This window comes from Podarcis muralis, chromosome 17, assembly GCF_964188315.1.
Source record: "Podarcis muralis chromosome 17, rPodMur119.hap1.1, whole genome shotgun sequence".
NCBI classification, from domain to species: Eukaryota; Metazoa; Chordata; class Lepidosauria; order Squamata; family Lacertidae; genus Podarcis; species Podarcis muralis.
Window position 1 is genome coordinate 25,354,198 of NC_135671.1, and position 20,868 is coordinate 25,375,065.

General features: G+C 42.1%; 1 protein-coding gene across 3 annotated transcripts in view; it reads right to left on the reverse strand.

Moving 5' to 3' along the window:
- Positions 1-20,868, reverse strand: part of TTC39B (tetratricopeptide repeat domain 39B) — a 56,160-nt gene that overhangs the window by 21,862 nt on the left and 13,430 nt on the right. Inside the window, exons 2-6 of one of the 3 annotated variants that reach the window (XM_028712209.2) lie at positions 14,323-14,357; positions 4,943-5,047; positions 4,332-4,463; positions 3,106-3,182; positions 2,518-2,585 (exon numbers count right to left, since the gene is read on the reverse strand). In XM_028712209.2, the coding sequence (XP_028568042.2) occupies positions 2,518-2,585; positions 3,106-3,182; positions 4,332-4,463; positions 4,943-5,047; positions 14,323-14,357 (417 nt within the window). Of the gene's footprint in view, positions 1-2,517; positions 2,586-3,105; positions 3,183-4,331; positions 4,464-4,942; positions 5,048-8,145; positions 8,451-14,322; positions 14,358-20,868 lie in introns of those variants that run through there. The other 2 variants (XM_028712212.2, XM_028712210.2) reach the window with 2 other exon arrangements.

Consider the following 20,868-nt stretch of genomic DNA (forward strand, 5'->3'; position numbering starts at 1 on the left):
GCAGCCTTTTTTAGCCAGACTGAGTGCATAAAAAGGCAACAGATGACTTTGCCATATAGCTATGCTGACCTCTTTTAGTGCTGACATGGGTCTGAACTCGCTATCTATGCCACGGCTAGCCTCCTCAAGAGCTCCGCCTGCAAGCTGATCTTTGAAGCTGTAGTGCTGATTCTCATTATTAAAAATTTCTGCACTATTGCATATGGGAGGGGCGGAGCTATCATTAATGAAGCTGTATAGAGGAAGATGAGAGCCATTTCCACAACAGCAGCGGCAGTTTTCTCAACAACAATTGTGAACTTGGCTGCCAGTTCCCCACACATACAGCCCAATCCATGCTAGTCTTTTTCATGCAGTAGTGTACAAGAACATGTGGAAGAATATGGAAGGATTCGACCAAAAAAAAAAGTCTTATTGAAGGTGTAAAACCAAAGGCTCTGGGGTATGTAACAGCCTTTGCATGCATCATTATCAATAGGAAGCAGAATGCCAAGAGCTGTGATCTATGAAAATGTTAAGTGATCCTTATTTTGCCAAGATAACAGTAAACAGCTAAGTCTTCTAAAGCATCTTTTAGAGACCTACTTTGTTAAGGTTTATTAAATAATGTTTGGAACAAGAGACGGCAACATTTACTGCACAAATGCATATGAATTAAAGATAAGAGAAAAGCAAAGACCTGCGGTACTCTGCTAAATTGTTTTTTAACAGAATGACTGAACAGGCAAAGTGTGCCGATAATTGCAAAATGCATTCTTGGAAATAGATCTTCTTGAACATTATTGCACATAGCATCATTGTTTCTGAGACTCTTCCTTTACTGACCAATGGAAGAACCTCATGGATGCATTAGCAGATACTAATTAACATTAGTAGACAGTTAGAAGCAGAGGCCACTTATGCTTCTGAAAACCCGCATCATCTTAATGTTTAAAATGTTTAAAATGTAGGGACGCGGGTGGCGTTGTGGGTAAAAGCCTCAGCGCCTAGGGCTTGCCGATCAAAAGGTCGGCGGTTCGAATCCCCGCAGCGGGGTGCGCTCCCGTTGTTCGGTCCCAGTGCCTGCCAACCTAGCAGTTCGAAAGCACCCCCGGGTGCAAGTAGATAAATAGGGACCGCTTACTAGTGGGAAGGTAAACGGCGTTTCCGTGTGCGGCTCTGGCTCACCAGAGCAGCGATGTCACGCTGGCCACGTGACCCAGAAGTGTCTCTTGAGTGAGATGGGCGCACAACCCTAGAGTCTGGCAAGACTGGCCCGTACGGGCAGGGGTACCTTTACCTTTTTTAGAAGCAGAGGCCACTTATGCTTCTGAAAACCCGCATCATCTTAATGTTTAAAATGCTGCATGTGGTAAACCTGTATCATTTTAAACATTATTAAACCGGAGTGTTTTGACCTGCTCAGGAAAGTGGATTCTTTTATTTTTGTTGCCTGTAAGTACTCTATCTGAAGTGTATTTTTAGTCCCCTGTGTTCCATTTTTCACAGAATTGGAAAAGTGTGTGGGGTTTTTTAATTCTCCTTTTGGGAAGTGTGTGTGTGTGTGTGTGTGTGTGTGTAGCCTTATCAGTTTCACTGCTGCTGGGAAAACTTAATCTTCTGATCCCTTTCCCCGACACCATTTCTCAGGCTGCTCTATGGAAGGAAGATGGGAGTTCTTTAGTCTTTTCCTTCAAGTGCTTACGTTCAGAGTAATACTTTCATTTGAAAATAAAACACAATCTGACAATCTGTCAGCAAAACTGACAAGGCTTTTCCTCAATCTTGCCAGGGTCACCGAAGAGCCGAGAGGCAGTAAAGGAAAAGTCAGTGCTGCCTGCTAGAAGGAGATCCATGACAATACATCAGAGTCGAGTTGCATGGCAAACTGTAGGAGTTTCTTCTTCTGCACTAACCGGAGGCGACAAGGTGGCATTTAAAGTGGGAAAAGCTTAGTTTGTGAACGCTGGTACTGTAATGTACTTTGATTGATGTGAGGAAAGGTTTTCCTGTGTGATCATTAAAACACATGTAAAAGCACCAAATTTCAGCGTCATTGTTTGCTTCAGAGCTAAAATATACCATGGGGACAAGTTTCAACAGTTTTATATAGTATTTCAAGCTCCGGATTTTTATCAAATGCACACAGTGGAATGTCATGAAAGAGAGGGGCAGGAAGTGCATCTTTCTTTCTTAAGACACAATAATCATGATTTTTGTGAAATGAACTTGTCCCATAGCATTACTGAAAATCCCATTTTCACATAGTCTGCTGATGTGAGACTCTGATGTTATTCATTATTTATCAATTAAATTTATATTCTGCCGCTTCTTCCCAAGACACACAGGGTAGTAAACAACCAAGAGATAAACACAAATTAAAAAAATTAAACGTATTAGAAACATAATACAGATGCAGACTGGCAAAAATCTCCGCTTACAAGGCTTGCTGAAAGAGGAAGGTTTTCAGTAAATGCCAAAAAGATAGCAAAGACAGTGTCTGGCTAATATTCCAGGGGAGGGTAGTTTGTACGTTACCTGTACAAATGTCAGTGCTGCCTTCTGTAGTAAACATTCAGCATAGCAGATTTCTGCATGCATTTCCTCTATTAAAGATAAAATAAAACAAATTAATACATAGCTAAAATAGTAGCAATGAATAGTACTAAAGGAATGGTAATAACAAATGTTATCAAATACTTTCCTGCAAATTTTGCCCCATAACTAGAGTCTTTTTTAAAAAAACTAAAGCTCAGCATCTGGGGCATCTGCCCAGGGACACCACCAGAAGCCGTCACGAGTACCATGATGCCCATGGGCACCAGGTTGGCCACCCTTGGCCAAGATAATAGATATCTCCCATAATTGACATAATTTGATCGGTCACCAGAGGCAGTACTTTTGGAAGAAATAAAAAAATCAAGTTTTTTCCATACTGAGAGAAGACAACAAAAAAAGAGAAACCAAAACACTGTGCTTCTTTGAGCCCCAATGTATTAAGCTGTACAGTCTTTCTACAATTCTTTGCCCCTAATACTGTGAAATAGGTTGCTTATAAATTCACAAAAATGAGCACTGAGTATATAAGCTTACAGAGAAAACACCCCCACCCCATATTCTTCTTACCTTCATTCAGCTGATCTACGGACTGCTTCGAAACTAAGCTGGACAATGATTCTACTACTGTGTTCCTTTTCCTGAATCTACATGAAAGAGAAAGAGGCAAACATTTAATTTTACCTAAAGAAACTGAATCATACATCAGATATTTCTGCCATAGCTGGGAGAGAAAAGGAATGCAATCTACAGAACCTTAATACAATAGGCCACAATATTACAGTGGTACCTCAGTTTACAAACTTAATCCGTTTTGGAAGTCCGTTCTTAAACTGAAACTGTTCTTAAACCGAGGCGCGCTTTCCCTAATGATGCCTTCTGCCGCCAGTGCCCTTCTACCATTCGGCTTCCATTCGTAGTCCGAGGTAAAGTTCGCAAACCGGGACACTACTTCCGGTTTTGCGGAGTTCGTAAACCGAATTGTTCATAAACAGGGCTGTTCTTAAACCGAGGTACCACTGTATTGCATAAACAACGTTCAATAATTTAGTGTCCAGAAAGCAGGGCTCTAACCACTCAGTCATCCAGCCCACCTGTCATAGTAAACATGGGAAGAACTGAGCACCTCCTGCCCCTGGCTCTTGCCCTGGGAATGTAGCTGATTCCCTAGAAGTGCATGAGGCTAGTGAAAAGTAAATATTAAACACCAAAGGGTCATTCATGTAGCTTCCATGCAAATGTGAAATGTTATTTGTCATCTTTGTATCTAGCCATACCTACAAGGTCGTTCTTCAAGGAAACATATACAGAGAATCAAGGAGAATATCTGAAAATTGCCTCTCTGTTTTATCTGATCACATAACTACCAAAAATCAGTGGAGACTGGCCTCTCTCCTTTATACAAAGAAGGCATTCCAAATGATACTCGCATCCCAGATTAATGTGAACTTTTCTAAGATAAATGGTAATTTAATACGTTTGTGTATTAAAGCATCTTAATTTTTGTTACAGAATACAGTTGTTTAAATGGATTTCAATGGGCTTACTGCAAGCCGGACTACTAACTTTGGATATCTTCTGACTGAGTACTGCTCTAGTAATCCTAAACGACAAGGACCAGGATCATATTCTCTATTGAGTAAGTGCATATCAAAATTACAAAAAAGTAACTTTTCTCTACATCTCTTTTCATTACTAGTTTTTTTCCTGTTACTTGCTAAGAAAAAATGTACACGTGATTTTGCACAACCCTCCGATACCTAGCATTCAACAAATAAAAAATTATTCATGCTTACTTTTGGCAAGTTTGTAGAGCTTCTTTCATTGTAGCAATTCCCATTTGGATATCCTGTTGCTCAAAGGTCATAGCAGCCTGCATAACTAAAATAGTACTATACCCTAGGGCATGGTACATGCTACCTTTAGACCTGTTTTGAAAAATAAAATAAAATGGGCATTTCAATCAAAATGGTAGTTCCACTAAAAAAATTAGTATTCTTCAAACACAAAATTACATGTTTCATAAAAGTAACTTTTAAATGCTATACATCTTTCAAAGTATTCTGCACATAAGATTATTTCCTTCAAATCTCTTCTATAATTATGCTTATTCTGCAACCTAGTTCTGTTCTGATAAAATTACAAATGGGTCTGCACATTTTTCCTCTTCAAGTTAACATGCACAACGGCTCTTATTACACCTCAAATTTTGAACTAAAAGCCACTGACCAAAAATAGGTCACTTTAGAGGGTTTAAAGAAATACTTGCAGAAGACTTGCTTTGGGGAGGGGAACAGAGCTAGAAATAATGAAAGCTACTCTGTTCAGAGGCCTTAATCTCCAGCAAACAGATGGCATGCCTTATAGCATCTCCCTGTACTGCTTCTAGCAAACAAAATAACCTCACCAGGGACGAAGCAATTCCAGAGCTTCCGAGAATTTGTTGTTCAGAAATAAGTTCAGTGCCATCGTGCACTCTTCCAGAGAACACTTCAGATCCATCTTGGTGGCCCTAATGGAAAGGATTGGGAGAATAGAATAGTTAGAATTTTGCACTATGCCTAAGTGACATTGCATTCAAACTAGCAGACAAATGCCATGGTACAGCTCAATTGCTGGAAATTACTCAGGTTTTTTAAATACCAAAGTAAATGGACTTTCCACACTGCCTCTGAAACTTGTTCATAACCTCTTTTGGCAAACTGAAAACTCAAACCAACAGAAAACATACGGGATAGTCTTCATTATCTACTTTCTAAATTAAAAGACGCCTGTTTCTTGGGGGAAAAGTGATAACAAACCTAGACAGCATCTTAAAAAGCAGATACATCATCTTGCCAACAAAGGTCCGTACTGTATAGTTAAAGCTATGGTTTTCCCAGTAGTGATGTATCTAACTGAGAGCTGGACCATAAAGAAGGCTGATAGCCGAAGAATTGATGCTTTTGAATTATGGTGCAGGAGGAGACTCTTGAGAGTCCCATGGACTGCAAGAAGATCAAACTTATCCATTCTGAAGGAAATCAGCCCTGAGTGCTCACTGGAAGGACAGATCCTGAAACTGAGGCTCCAAGACTTGGCCACCTCATGAGAAGAGAAGACTCCCTGGAAAAGACCCTGATGTTGGAAAAGATGGAGGGCACAAGGAGAAGGGGACCTCAAAGAACAAGATGGTTGGACAGTGTTCTCGAAGCTACTAACATGAGTTTGACCAAACTGCGGGAGGCAGTGGAAGACAGGAGTGCCTGGTGTGATCTGGTCCATGGGGTCACAGACAGTTGGACACAACTAAATGACTAAACAACAACAACAACAATAGTATTGCTAGTGCTACTTTGTAAATCATTAGTATATTTACATTGCGGGGGGGGGGGGGTACTGTGGTTGAGAAAGCATGGTTTACATCATCCCTACAAAGTACCCCAGCTTTGCTACACTAAGACTGCCACAGCGTTGGAAGGGGGGGGTGTTTGAGAGGGAATAATGACAACTCTGTGATGTATTTATTTATCAGATTTATCAACTGTTTCACAGCCAAAGCAATCAATGCAGTAAGATAAAATACAAAAGATGCCTATTCTAAAAACAATAATAAAATTATACAATGGTATTCTTTGAAATGACTGAGTCACACTCCAGGGAAAGCCTTCTTAAACAAAAAGTAGCTGCCTACACATCTATACATTAGGTGCCAGGTTAACCAGATGGTTAACTGATTCCAGAGGGCTGGTGATGCAGTGGAACCCAATGGTTTGGTTGGTCCATGGCCCGAGGACACTGAACTGCTTAGGCTGTCATTGCAAAATACAGTTCAGTGGCTTACCACACATTGCCACAAGAAAACCCAAGGCTCCCAAGTTCAAGCCCTGGCAGTAGGGTACCCTAGAGTATGTTTGTAAAATCCGCTTTTCTCCTGATATATGCCCAAAGCTGTATATGCCCAAGGCAGAGTGTTAATATGCATATGGATTGCATAGATCCATTTTTTCCAGGTGCATTCTGTGCATGTTTGTCCACAGGAGTGCTTTCAACTGAACTCTATCTCATTGTTTCCCATCCACACTAATGATAGCTGCTTGAGAAGATGTATCTGCACTATGTTTTGATCCAAGAGCTGCGTTGAAACCTTCTGAAAGTGTAAAAAGCAGGGTGGATAAGTAAGTTCAGAACTTCACATGAGTCTGGGTGGCATGAATGAGGTCAGTCCATACTGAAATTCACAAAGACTGGATTTCTGAAGCATGCCTACATAAAATTAATGCTACTTTGGCACTTCCTTTAGTGATGATTTGGTTCTTTGTGGAAACCCTGCCTAGCCCTTATCACCCTGAAGCAGTCAGTAGGTGATAGTAAGAATCATACAATCACAACAATATATCTTCATATGTATACAGTACACCAATTAAGGGGGAAATGCACTTTTTTGTTAACAAATCAATAAAATATATAAAAAATACAAAAAGGAAAAGGAAAGAATTAAAATAAGCACATGCATAGAGAATTTTTGTGGCATAAAGGCATTTCATGGGGTAGAGCTTCAGCCTAACACAAATGCTCTGAGAACTGAGCAGGAGGTATCTCCATGATAAATTGTGCTCTGTTTTTTGTTGCAAAACTTTTGCTTGAGATTGTTCCCAAATTGCTTCCTTTCTATTTTGCCAGGAGGAGAAAAACCAAACCTTTTAAACTATTCTTTCAAAATACTGTAGCCATCCTGTTGGGACCAGCACATGCCATTGAGACCAAGTACTCCTGTGTCTTAAAAGTAAATATTGTAATTGATGTAAAACAACAACAACAACAACAACAACCATTAATGCAATTTTATACTGATGAACAGCTGGGGCTGGGAAGAAAGTACCTACAGCTGAGCTCTTTTTAAATTTGAGAGTGGGGGTGGGGAAATCCTGTTACCCTACATAGAAGTCAACACAATCTGGCCTGATGTTTTTGGTACCAAGACTGCGTCATTCAAATGCTGGCCCAGATCCAGACACCTTATTAAGGCCAAATGATCCTTTTTCTATGGCTTCCTGCAAGTTCACAGTAATTCATATTAAGTTTACTATAACCGAATCTTATTGTAGTGAATCACCTTCTAAATTTGCTGCAAAGTCATTTCAGGCTTATTCTCTCCCCCCCCCCCCCATGCATTACAAATAAACAGCTATACTAAAAGTAAACACCAAAGTCACCAGATAACGGAAGCTATTAGTTCCCTGAGAATCAAAATAAATCTCATACATGATAGATAGCTCCGATTTATTTTTTTAATGGTGTGACAATTTCAGACATGCATCCTGCTATACACACCTTGCAGTATTCTGCAACCTATAAGATTGGCATCAGCAGAAACACAGTGATAACTGCTAGAAATAAGCTATGAATGGAAAAGGAAAACCAATCGCTTCTGAAATAATTCTGAATGTTAATCTCTCCCACGAAAGAGTTCACAGATATGCTGAACTTGCTTTTTTTTACAGAATGCAATAAATTTTTATTAAGACAACCTCATAAAGCAATTTCCCCATAAAATTTTTGTAATTACACCCTGGCTTTTGCCATCGATTGTAGTAACCACTTAGCATAGATAAGACATGATATACTCACAGAATTAAATGAGTAGATAACTTTAGATGAATAACTGCAATTGCTACAGAAAGATAAGCCTCTCTCAGGCACGTTTTGTTTCCGTCAAGAGCCAGACAAGGCAGCAAAAAACACCTAGATAATATCCCATTTCCTCTGTTTTATTCCTCAATACTCACGAGGCTCTTATTAATTAGTTATCAGGCAGGAAAAAGATATAAAAGTTCACACAGAAGCAGCTGTCATCTCAGGAGCCCTCCATATTGCAATTTAAAAAGAAATGTCAGTTGAAATAGCTGCAGCTACAGCAATGCTGCTAGATGATGCCTCTGCAGGAAGAGGATGCTGGGAGATTTTCCCAATCTATGCTGCAGCCTAATTCTAATCCATCACTGCCTAACTACAAAGGGGGAAATGAAGACCAAATGCAACCCAATGATTTGTGTTTGAAGGATGAAAAAGATTTTTGTGCTCCAGATTTTTGTGCTCCAGTTAACATTAAATGTTGGAAATCTGATGAAAAGGAGAACCAGGCTATTTTACGCTGCATTTAAACAGAACAGAGCGCTACAAACAACAGAGCTATTTAATAATTCATTGCCTGTTCTAAAAATAGTATGGCAAGAAGTATAGAACGGTAGTTATTTACTGGGAATTCAGTTTGTTTTCTTTATGTTTGAATTTCTCTTAAATATCAGAAGTACAGTAGGTGTTAAGTATGATCCATGATAATGAGTTGGATAACTATATAGCATGCAATACAACATATATCTAAGGAGAAATGTTAGAGAGGGCATGGAAACTTGAAGAAGCCAACAGTATGAAATATTCTTCCACTGATCATAGAATCATAGAATTGCAAAGTTGGAAGGGACCCCAAGAGTCCAGCCCAACCCCCTTCAATGCAGGAATCTCCCACTCAAAATGGGGCTCAAACCCATGGCCCTGGGATTAAGAGCTTCATGCTCTCCTAAGAAACTACTGAGAGAGCAAGTGAGCTTTCTAGAAGTCTTCACAAGCCATGTTAAGTCATGGGTAGGGCAAACTAAGGCCCAGGGGCCGGATCCAGCCCAATCGCCTTCTATATCCGGCCCAAGGACAGTCTGGGAATCAGCATGTTTTTACATGAGTAGAATGTGTCCGTTTACCGTATTTTTTGCGCTATAAGATGCATCCGATCATAAGACGCACCTAGTTTTTAGAGGAGGAAAACAAGAAATAAGAAGCCTCCTGAGCGAAGAGGGAGCGCTCCTCCCCCTTCGCTCAGGAGGCTTTGCGGGGCTATCCCTGAAACCAGGAGAGCAAGCAGGATTGGTGCGCACCAATCCCGCTTGCTCTCCTGGCTTCAGCGAAAGCAGGCCTCCTGGCTTTCCCCCGACCTCCCGCAAGAGGTCCTCTCTTTAAAGGGAGCGCGGTGCTTGGGCGCTTTTCTGGGAGGTGGGGGAAGGGACAGAGCTGCATGCTCTGTCCCTTCCCCACCTCCCGCAAAAGCCAGGGACAGCTGCGCAGCGCTCCCTCTTGCTGTTCTGGCTTCTGGGATAGCCCGCGAAGCCTGCATTCGCTCCATAAGACGCACACACATTTCCACTTACTTTTTAGGAGGGGGAAAGTGTGTCTTATAGAGTGAAAATGCGGTATTTAAAATGCATCTCTGGGTTATTTGTGGGGCATAGGAATTTGTTCATTCCCCCCCCAAAAAAAAGACCATAGTCCGGCCCCCCACAAAGTCTGAGGGACAGTGGACCAGCCCCCTGCTGAAAAAAGTATGCTGACCCCTGTGTTAAGTATTTGGTTCAAGTGCTATCAAGCTCCAGATTCTTCAGCTGCATTACAAGCATTTTAGGTTCTCGCATGATTGTGTCCAAAAATGTGCTCTCTTCAAAGATGTGCAGAAGCATCTTGGTTTTTCTTTCTATACTATTTGGTACTACCCCAAATCTGTAAACCCGTGTTTAAGTTGCATCCCACTCCACAACAGTAGCAAGTTATGGTGCTGGCACCACATTGGCAGTCATGGTGGGAAAAGGAGTGGTAAGTAATTAATGGGGAAAATTGTGATGGAGCTAGATTTTCCCTGCAATGCAAGGGAAGGGAAGTAGGACTAGATGACCCTTCCAACTCTAAAATTCTATGATTCTAGACTTGCTGGTTGGGGCTGGAAGAGAGATTAGAGCAAGAAAGAAAAGTGGCAGAGAAGAAATGTGCTAAGAAGAAGCAGCGAAGCCAAAGTCTCTCTGTGTGAGCTTTACTCTTGCTGACCAGAATAACATGCCTTGTAGGCAGAGGAGTGATGTGACCAAGAAAGGGATATCCAATAGCATGATCACTGAGCGTGGGTGGAAGGAAACCCCAATAACAGCATTTGTTGGAGCACTTACTGAAAGTGGCCTCCACCAAAGCAAATTTGGCAGCCTTGAAACACTTTACGAAGGTGGAAGGCTGAACCCAGTTGTCCTCCCGGGGGCCATTGCTACTAAGGGTTAAGTGGTTGCTATAAAAACTAAGCAAGCAGCAAGTAAGGGTGGCATTACAAAACATGCCCTTTGTCGTGACATCTTCAAAGCTTTTGCCTAGTCTCAGACTCCTGATCCTGTTCTTGAACTCTCTAGCCAGGGCTGGCCCAACTATGAGGCAAGGTGAGGAGACCGCTTCAGGCAGCAGGATCCACCGGACAGGCAGATTCTGATGCCAATCACAGGGATGCCAATACAACATGGAACACAAATGTCAAATGTGTACACACAACATAAAAATAGAAATATAAAAATCAAAGCAGTTATATAAATGCAATTACAATATTAAGAAATACATGGGTTCTTTTCACTTTTCTTTATGTCTGCAGCTTATGCATGTGGTTAGACAAACTGCAACACATCCAGGTCCCCTATAATCACGAACATTTATTAATATAAATCCAGGCACAGAAAAGCTAAACACACACTCATAGAACCTGAGTACTAGGCAAACACAACTTGGCTTATCAAATACTTTAACCAGTAATAGAACAGTATTCTACATTCTTGATGGTATTTTAATTTTGCACACCTTAATATGGATTCCTTTATCAAGAGATAATAGTTAAAACTTTAACCACAGTTTTGAGATTAAAAGGCTAACCTTTCTTAAACACTTCTGGCTTCTATCTCTGCAATAATACCACACAGAGCAGCTTGGGTAGGATCAAGGATTAAGAATATCCAACTTCAGTATGAGGAAAGGAGAGGGAGAGGGAAAGGCACTTCTAATGTTTCTTCATACCTGCACTTTGTGATTTTACAAGAAATTCTACTTTTAAAAAAAAAAATATTTATGATATATCTGTATTTCTACTTAATGTATAGATGCAATAAAAAACAATTTAAAGCCACTGATATTGAAATTTTTAATGCTGAATATTTAGCATCATATGGCACTTTTTCCATGCATGAAGTGCCTCAAATACACTCTCAATAATCCTTACAACCAGTAGCAGTGGGTGGAGCAGTTGGGGCTGTGTTGCTACCCTGGCTTACTAACACTGCATGTCCCTGCTGTTTATTGAAAGGGGAAGGGACAAGACTCCAGGAGCTCAGTGTAGTGTCGACATAGCCAATTCTGCCACTGTGCCTGCACCACATCTCAGTGAAGTGGCATCAAAGCATGGTGTTGGGAAGTGAGGTGCCCCTCCACCCACAACACCCTGCCGCTGCTTACAACCAGTGCTGGATTTATGTATAAGCTAAACAAGCTATAGCTTAGGGCCCCACTGTCTTGGGGGCCCACCAATCTTTCCCATGCAATAGTCACCCAGCTGAGTCATCCAGTCTGAGATCAGCTGAGATCAGCATTATCCCCATGCTGTAAGAACAGTGGTTTGCTTAAGGTCACCTATTACATTTATGCCTGAGAAGAGACTGGATCCAGGGACTTCGCCTGCAGGTGTCCATCATACATACAGAATTGCAACTTAGGCCACAGCCTTTTCCTCATTTACCTGGGAGGAAGTAAGCACATTGAATTCAAAAGGGTGTCCTCCCAGGTAAATGAGGAAAAGTCTGTGGCCTAAGTTGCAATTCTGTATGTATGATGTTGATAAATGTGTTCCCTCAAGGGTTCCTGGTAGTAATGATGGAAGAACCTACCATGCAGGCAGCCACAGTACTGGAAAAAGCCTGAGTCTACCCTCAACCAACTTGAAGTTTATCTACAGCCATTATGCTCTCCTTACTCTTTCCTTACTAATGGAGGGCCTTAGCAATAGGTGGGGTCAAAATATTTCACTTTTGACTACAAGCTGCGAAAAGCAGGTGGAACTTATATGCACATGGGCATCTGCAGATCAGCTGGAAAACACTATCTATGCAGTTCAGATGGTGTAGGTAAGACTCACCAAGGTCAATGGCGCAATTTGAGTAAATTTGCGTAGCTGTATAAGTATGGCAGAACAACTCATCAAGCTTGAGATCTTTAACAAACATATTGTTCTAAAAGACCTTCCTGCACTAATTAGACAGACACATCCTAGCAATGATGACATTATTTTCACAGTGTTTATTTGATCGCCATATTGGCTGTGATGCGTAAGGAAATCTGATATTGTAGCTGACAGCACTGCGCTCACAGTTATTTTGCTGTATTGGATAAGCATGCAGAAAGCATGAGCAGCATACGGTTCATGTGCAATTTAAAAAAGTGAACAGTAACAAATGTGCCCTTTAGATGAACTACCAAATAAACGAGACCACACAGCTGAATGGGATCAAATCGGGCTACACCTTTATTGACTACAGATGAAGTGGTTTGGCATAGGCATAGGCCCTGGGTAAGCATTTATTTCCGGCCCATCTGCTGGAAATGACATCAGGGTCAACCCAGCAGCGGGGATTCCTATGACTTAGATCAAATAGGAGGATCCCCACAGGGATTGCCACCTCTAGGAGCGCTGAGGCCCAAGGGCAAATGGACAGAAGCAACTCCATCATGAATCCCTTTAAGGGGATAACCTGTTTCCGGAGGGGAAAGTGAGAGTACAACAACCCTTCCAACCAAAACTAAGGTTAAAAGGTAAAGGGACCCCTGACCATTAGGTCCAGTCGTGGCCGACTCTGGGGTTGCGGCCCTCATCTCGCTTTACTGACCAAGGGAGCCGGCGTATAGCATGACTAAGCTGCTTCTGGTTCACCAGAGCAGCGCACGGAAACACCATTTACCTTCCCGCCGGAGCGGTACCTATTTATTTACTTGCACTTTGATGTGCTTTCGAACTGCTAGGTTGGCAGGAGCAGGGACCGAGCAGCGGGAGCTCACCCCGTCGTAGGGATTCGAACCGCCGACCTTCTGATCCTAGGCTCTGTGGTTTAACCCACAATGCCACCCACGTCCCCAAAAAACTAAGGTTACCCATTGCCTAAACTGCCGAAGTTGTGATGATTGCTGCAAGGTAAGCAAAACCTCCAGGGCATAGCCAATTCACCTGATACACCAAAATACAGTGACCACTGCAGCCATAGCAAAGCCAATTCAATGCAAAAATACAGTGACCACTGCAGCCATAGCAAAGTCAATTCAATGAGTAAGTGCAAAATTACAGGAGTGGGTGTCGGGGGCTGGCGTAGGCTGTTTTAAACCCCCTGGGAGCGGACCTGAGGGAAGCCTGATTGTTCCCTCAGGCCCACCCCTGGAGAGCCCCACCCTCCGTGCCACCCTGCCATTGGTCAATTCGGCAAGCTGATGTGGAGCAGGATTTCAAGCCGGGAGGGTGAGCCAAAGCTCGTGCTCCGGCAAGGATCAGACCCGAACACACAGTCCTGTATCATCGGTGGGAGGGAGGTGTTGGCCATCCCACAAGGCCGCCACACCCCTAAAAGGGGCTGAGCAGACCTATGGACACTATAAAGTGACTTTTGTTCTCTCTTCTCTGAACCACAAGCTGAGATGGAAAGAGACTGGGACCGTGCTGAGAAGCCCTAAGTTAAAAGTCATTACAATAATAAGCTGACGAAATAGGGAAGAAGCAGTAGGTTAACTACATTCTGCAGATAAAGAAGGAAACAAGTAGCAGGAACATGAGGAGTTAAGGAGAAGCAGTGTTGGAAGTAGGTGATGTAAGAAGAGCAGAAAGGATAACACTACATTTAGTTTAAATGTATACTGCTCACTTCCGCCTTTCTTCCCAGCATCTCTATTAGGAGAATGAGGTTTTTAAAAAATCATACTTACACGGGGATGTTTTCAAAGGCATCCTCAAAGCTTTCCTGCAAATTAGTAAGGATAAATTGTTAGTAAGCTGAAATAGGTTACACTACATTTCAAACTCTTGTTGGCCCGAGCTGACATTCAGTTTGTGTAAACAGACTCATTCAGAACCAGCTGAACACCAATTCACTGGATCTGGCAACTATAAAGTGGTACCTTGGTTTACGAACTTAATCCGTTCTGGAAGTCCGTTCTTAAACTGAAACCGTTCTTAGTCGCTTTCCCTAATGAGGCCTCCCCCTGCCAGTGCCCTTCCACTGTTTGGATTCCGTTCTTAGACCAAGGTAAAGTTTGCAAAATGGATCACTATTTCCGGTTTTGTGGAGTTTGTAAAACGAATCGTTCTTAAACAAGACTGTTCTTAAACCAAGGTACCACTATATATACCATATTTTTCGCTCCATAGGATGCACACACCCCCCCCTAAAAAGTAAGGGGAAATGTCTGTGCATCCTATGGAATGAAGCCAGCAAGAACCGCTGCTGCTGACACGCTCTGCGCAGCTCTTCCAGCTCATTGTAAAGCCAGCAAGATCCGCTGCTGCTGACCTGAGCTGGGGAGGAGGGAGGGAAGGGGATTCCGTCCGTCCGTCCCTCCTCCGTGGCTCGCTTTGAAGCAGCAAAGTGGGAGGGGAGCCACTTACACCCGTGTAAGCGGCTCCTCTCCCACTTTCCTGCTTCAAAGAAGAAGAAGAAGAGTTTGGATTTGATATCCCGCCTTTCACTCCCTTTAAGGAGTCTCAAAGCGGCTAACATTCTCCTTTCCCTTCCTCCCCCACAACAAACACTCTGTGAGGTGAGTGAGGCTGAGAGACTTCAGAGAAGTGTGACTGGCCCAGGGTCACCCAGCAGCTGCATGTGGAGGAGCGGAGACGCGAACCCGGTTCCCCAGATTACAAGACTACCGCTCTTAACCACTACACCACACTGGCTCTCGCAACTACGGAGGAGGGAAGGAAGGGGGCCATGGATCCTCTGCTAGCGAAGGCAGCGGATTCCCTCCTCCCGGGCTCCCTTTGAAGCAGCAAAGTGGGAGGGGAGCAGCTCACACTTGTGTAAGCAGCTCCTCTCCCACTTTCCTGCTTAAAGCAACCACGGAGGAGGGAAGGAAGGGGACCACGGATCCTCCGCTGCTTGCGGCTGCAGTGGATTTCCTCCTCCTGGGCTCCCTTTGAAGCAGCAAAGTGGGAGGGGAGCAGCTTACACTCGTGTATGCTCCTCTCCCACTTTCCTGCTTCAAAGTGGAGGGAATCCGCTGCAGTTGCGAGCAGAGGATCCATGGCTCTGCTTCCTTCCCTCCTCCTTGGCTTGCTTCGAAGCAGGGTGCAGGGGTGCAGGGGGGAAAGAGGGCAGGAAATAGATGCCGGGCAGGAAGACACAACCACACTTTGACCACTGGAAAGTCCACCTCAGCCTCCCCAGACTTCCACTAAGAAGGCCAGGCTAATCTTGATGGCCATAAATCAGGCTCAGCATTATTAACTGGACTTAGATAAGCCATGGTTCCCCTTCCTACCCTCCTCTGAGGCTCGCTTTAAAGCAGCAAAGCGGACAGGAGCCGCCCGCTTTGCTGCTTTAAATAGTTTAGTGCAATATTTGATTCAGAATATTCCCCCCCCCCCCGTGTTTTCCTCCTCTAAAAACTAGGTGCACCCTATGGAGCGAAAAATACAGTAGTTTATTGGGTTTCGCCCAGACCATTCCTATATCCAGGCACTAGCTCAGCACCTTCACAGCCATGCCAGACTCAGATGACAAAGAGAAATGTAGAGCTGAGTGTCTTTGGCATACTGATCAGTGTTTGAAATGCCCACTGTTTTAGGCGCATTTTACAACAGGGAATTTCATTAGCGCAAGTAGTTTCTGAGATCTGGGTGAAGTACTGCACCTAAGATTTCAGATTGAAACTGCAGAGTGGAAAGAAAGGAGGACCTTTTTCTGCCTCCCCACTTCCAGCTACTCTCTGAAGGCTGGAGAAGAGATCCTCTTAAGAATATTAGGGTGGTGGGCAGGGGAAGGACTAGACCATGTGAAAAATGAACATAATATTTTAGCTGAAGTCCATTCATTTTCAGCTTTGTATTCTTGTTATAAAAAACCACACCTATACATTCCATTGATGCACCCATAACCTAGGTTTAAGCTGCCATTTAGCTCCTAGCTTTCATATCTCAGTTTCTTACACTGATACCGATGGTTCTCTTAAAAAAAAGCCACAAACGTGCATCAGATCTGTGGATCTTATTCATCCCCCTATTGACAGAATGGACATGTTTACAAAGGGGCGGGGATCAGTAAAAATAATTCCAAGAGCGGGTGACACACAACAACAGCTAGTTATTAGCACTCTAGCAAATTATTAAACCATTTCAACTTGAATTTCAGAGGGTTTGTACACATAGCAGTAAGCTTATAAATGTATTGATTGTCTTAGACTAAAGACACTTAGATTTAATACTGCTTCATAAAAAAGACCAAGCTGGGGACACACAAGTAATCTGGGATTTGTTTGCTTTTGTATTTAAAGGCAGAATAGGATAATGCATTGCTATGTTACCTAGACTGCATTTCACCTCTTATGAACTTAGATCAGATGCTCTAAAAAAAGAGGAGCAATTCTAAGAACTTGACTAACAGGACAATCTGTTACAGATACCATCCCCTGGTGTGCCAACAATTGGATGAGTGTGTCACATAAGGGCAACATACAGTTCATTCATTTGGCATATCTTTGTTGTTAAATCAGGGCACAATTTTCCCTTCCAAGGACAGAAATGTAAGAATATATGTTTACAACAATGGGTAATAAAGTTTTATGGCAACATTACTTAAACATGTTTAAGTAATGTTTATGTTCGGGTATTTTTATTATTTTTTAATTAATTAATTAATTAATTAATTAGGAAGGTATTTTGGGGGTATTTTTATTTTAAAAATTTTGTTGTAAATCTCTTCAAGCCTTTTGTTGCGAATTCATGACTTTAACTAACTAACTAAACAGTGAGTAGGGACAAGTGATGTAACTCGTGATGTTTTCTCACTTTTCATTTTTTGCCAATTACTGAGCCCATGTTGTTTCACAGCTCATTCTCTTTTGATTCTCTTTCATCAAATTTCATAATTGCTTTCAAAAATTATGTGTGTTATGCAACATGTATTTGGGCCACGTAACTGATAACATGTTTTGATTTGTGTAATTTTACTACAGACATACAATGTATGTGCATTTGGAAAAGATATGACTTGCATTAAGTGACAGTAATGTAGCAGGATTGATTATTACAAAAAAAAGGTTCCCCACCCATTTTATTTCTTTTTGAAAATAATATGAACCAACGCATCATAATCCAACAAACATTCATGGAATCTTGCTCAATGTTCGCACAAAATAGCAAATTTTGTAATATTTCATTGACAATTTTGAAAAATACAAACATCATTCACATCCCTAGTAGGAACACACCATTGGGTCACAAGAAATTATCGACACTGGCTACCAAGTAGCTGGCAGTAGAATTCTAAACTTGGCAAGCTCTCTATATGCAAACTAGGTACCAGTTACTGCTATCTGATTGAAGCAGGATTTATGTTTGCTGTGTTGAGACTGCATATTTATTCAACATTGTATTCAATATTGGGCAGGAAAGTTCAAGAAGGATACTGAAAACTAGAAGAGGTTTCATAGAGAGTTACAAGGATGCTTTTAAAAAAGACCCAAGCTTAAAGAATAAACTAATTTATTGTGTCATGAACTTCTGTAGTCAGGATACTATCAGATACAGCATGGGGTGTGGGGATCGTTTTGGGCAGGAAATTAGCATAGAGACATAGCTATGTTCCATCAAATAGTGTGTTCAGTTTATGCACACTTTTTAAAAAACCGTATTATTAACAACAATTAATTGTTATTGTTGGCCCTAGTAAAGGTAAAGGTAAAGGGACCCCCGACCATTAGGTCCAGTCGTGACCGACTCTGGGGTTGCGGCGCTCATCTCGCTTTATTGGCCGAGGGAGCCAGCGTACAGCTTCCGGGTCATGTGGCCAGCATGACTAAGCCACTTCTGGTGAAACCAGAGCAGCGCACGGAAACGCCGTTTACCTTCCCGCCGGAGCAGTACCTATTTATCTACTTGCACTTTGATGTGTTTTCGAACTGCTAGGTTGGCAGGAGCAGGGACCAAGCAACGGGAGCTCACTCCGTTGCGGGGATTCGAACTGCTGACCTTCTGATCGGCAAGTCCTAGGCTCTGTGGTTTAACCCACAACACCACCTACGTCCCAGATTGTTGGCCCTAAAACACTCCAAATACAACTTTCAGGGTTTATTTTTCCTTCCCTGGGATATACCTGCAGCCTTCAGGGGTATTGCTCACCATGTCTGAGAATCTCTGTTGCAATGAGCTTCCTTGAAAAACTTGCTCCACCCCTGCACCAGGCAGGAAATTGAACTACTTTCTAAAGGTGCATTGTCACAAGATCTAATGGAAGAACTGAAGCAAGTGATTAGTTTCCAATTACTGGGGTTGAACTATTCTTCCTGATAAGGTGGGGAAATTAGCAAGAGTTCTAGTTGTGTAACTTATTCAAACCACAGTTCCATCATCCTATGATGAAACAGCATATTAAATTTTTAAAACTGGGTCTGTAAATGTGTTTATCTGATGTTATTTTAAACACAAAGTATTGTTTTTATTAGAATACTCATATCCTGCCTTTCAAGAAAAGCTCTCAGTATTATCAGTGGGGTATACATAACAAAACTGGGCAACAATTAAAAAATATCCTAATGTTTTTGCTAGAGTGTCATGCGCACCTTTGAGTTATATTGGCTTTACTGTGAATTCTTTACTGAGCTAGATCTCAGAATTCTCAGCAGAAGAGACTCTTGGAAATGTAGAGGGAACGATGATGTATGAAGTTCTCTATCTACCCTTCTTGTTGCCTCACCATGCCCATGGCAGGAATACCCACTCAGTCCTGAGGGCATGCTGACACCGTATCTGGCTAACATGATACATTAATGTCTAAAGGGGACAGTGAGCATTTCTTGGTATCCTCTTAATGGGCTGGCGGCATCATCTTAATGTGCCATTTACAAAAATATGCCTAGGACTAACAAAGAGTTGGCTACCATGGAGAGTCCATACAGTCCATAATGATGGATTCTTTCATGAAGCAGAAACAAAATCATACAATACGATTTTTAAAATCTACTTGTTCTAACACAGTGAACATGTTATTACTATGCACATTTCTCGCTACACACTAATAATGCCTCATGGACGCTCTTGCTATGATGCAATTCTTGCTGCAGCCCCACTACATTGTTTCGTCTCCATTGCAAACTTCTAATATCTTCAGAGACCAGCCTAGGTAGCAGTGTTGTTATAAATTTAAATTGTTATAGTGAAATCAGTTCTTTCCAAATATAGGACTAAAATAATAGTTATCTTGAGCACCTACTATTTACATGAGGGGGGGAAAGTAAGACACTACTTGCTTGTAAAAACATGAACTCAAACTGTTTTCAATCTCAGATTACAGTCTAAGTTTATCTTCTAAATTTAAGCCAACTGAAATAATGAGAACCTAAGTGAAGATCTGAACTGGAATATGAAAGATCATTCCAATGACCTGCTTCACGTGTCACACACAGGCATGTCCAAAGTCCGTTTCGGGGGCCTAATCCGGCCCGCCAGGCCCTTAATTTCCTGGAGTAAAATCCTAAAAAAACAGCCCCTCATTTCATCAAATGTGGCCCTCTTTTTTTGTTCTTGTTTTTTTTATTAAAGATTTTCTTGTTTTACAGAATTATGTGTAATGTCTCTTGTATTTTTTCCGTGTAACCTTTTTACATATCAGTTTCATTTGTTGAGACTTTGGACACCACTGATAGCTCAGTGTGGTTGCAGCTGAAGGGGTTTTGGCAGTTTGCTTACGTCATGCAAAACCAACAAACTGTGCTTAATCTTAATTATTGCTTATTTCAAACAAACCAGTTAACATTAATAAGAATAAGAATAAAAAAATTGAATTTAAATATCCCCCCTTATCCCCGGCAGGTCTCAGGGCGGTTCACAGAATAATCAGAGTGGTTCACTGTCTGGGATTTGGATGACATGCTGAGTTGTAGAAAATCAGAGGCAAAAGCTTCCACTCTTCTCTGGTGTGGCTGCAAGGAGCTGCAAGTGAGCAAGTCCAAAGCTTGCAGTGTCTCATTACTGCAATCGACCAAGGTATTCTTCTGGAGCGGCTGTCTGAGTTGGCGGTGGGTGGCACCACTTTACGATGGTTCTGGTCCTACTTAGATGGTCGTTTCCAGAGGGTGATGCTTGGGGAGTGCTCTTCAGCCTACTTCTGCTTTACATCTTCAGGTGAGGCAGCGGGTGTGCTGGACCGTTGTCTTGTCTCGGTAAGGGATTGGATGAAGCTGGATCCAGTCTGAGGCACTAGACCAAATGGATGAGAGTTTTTCCAGGAACAATGCTCGGGTGGGTGCTGCCTTTTAATT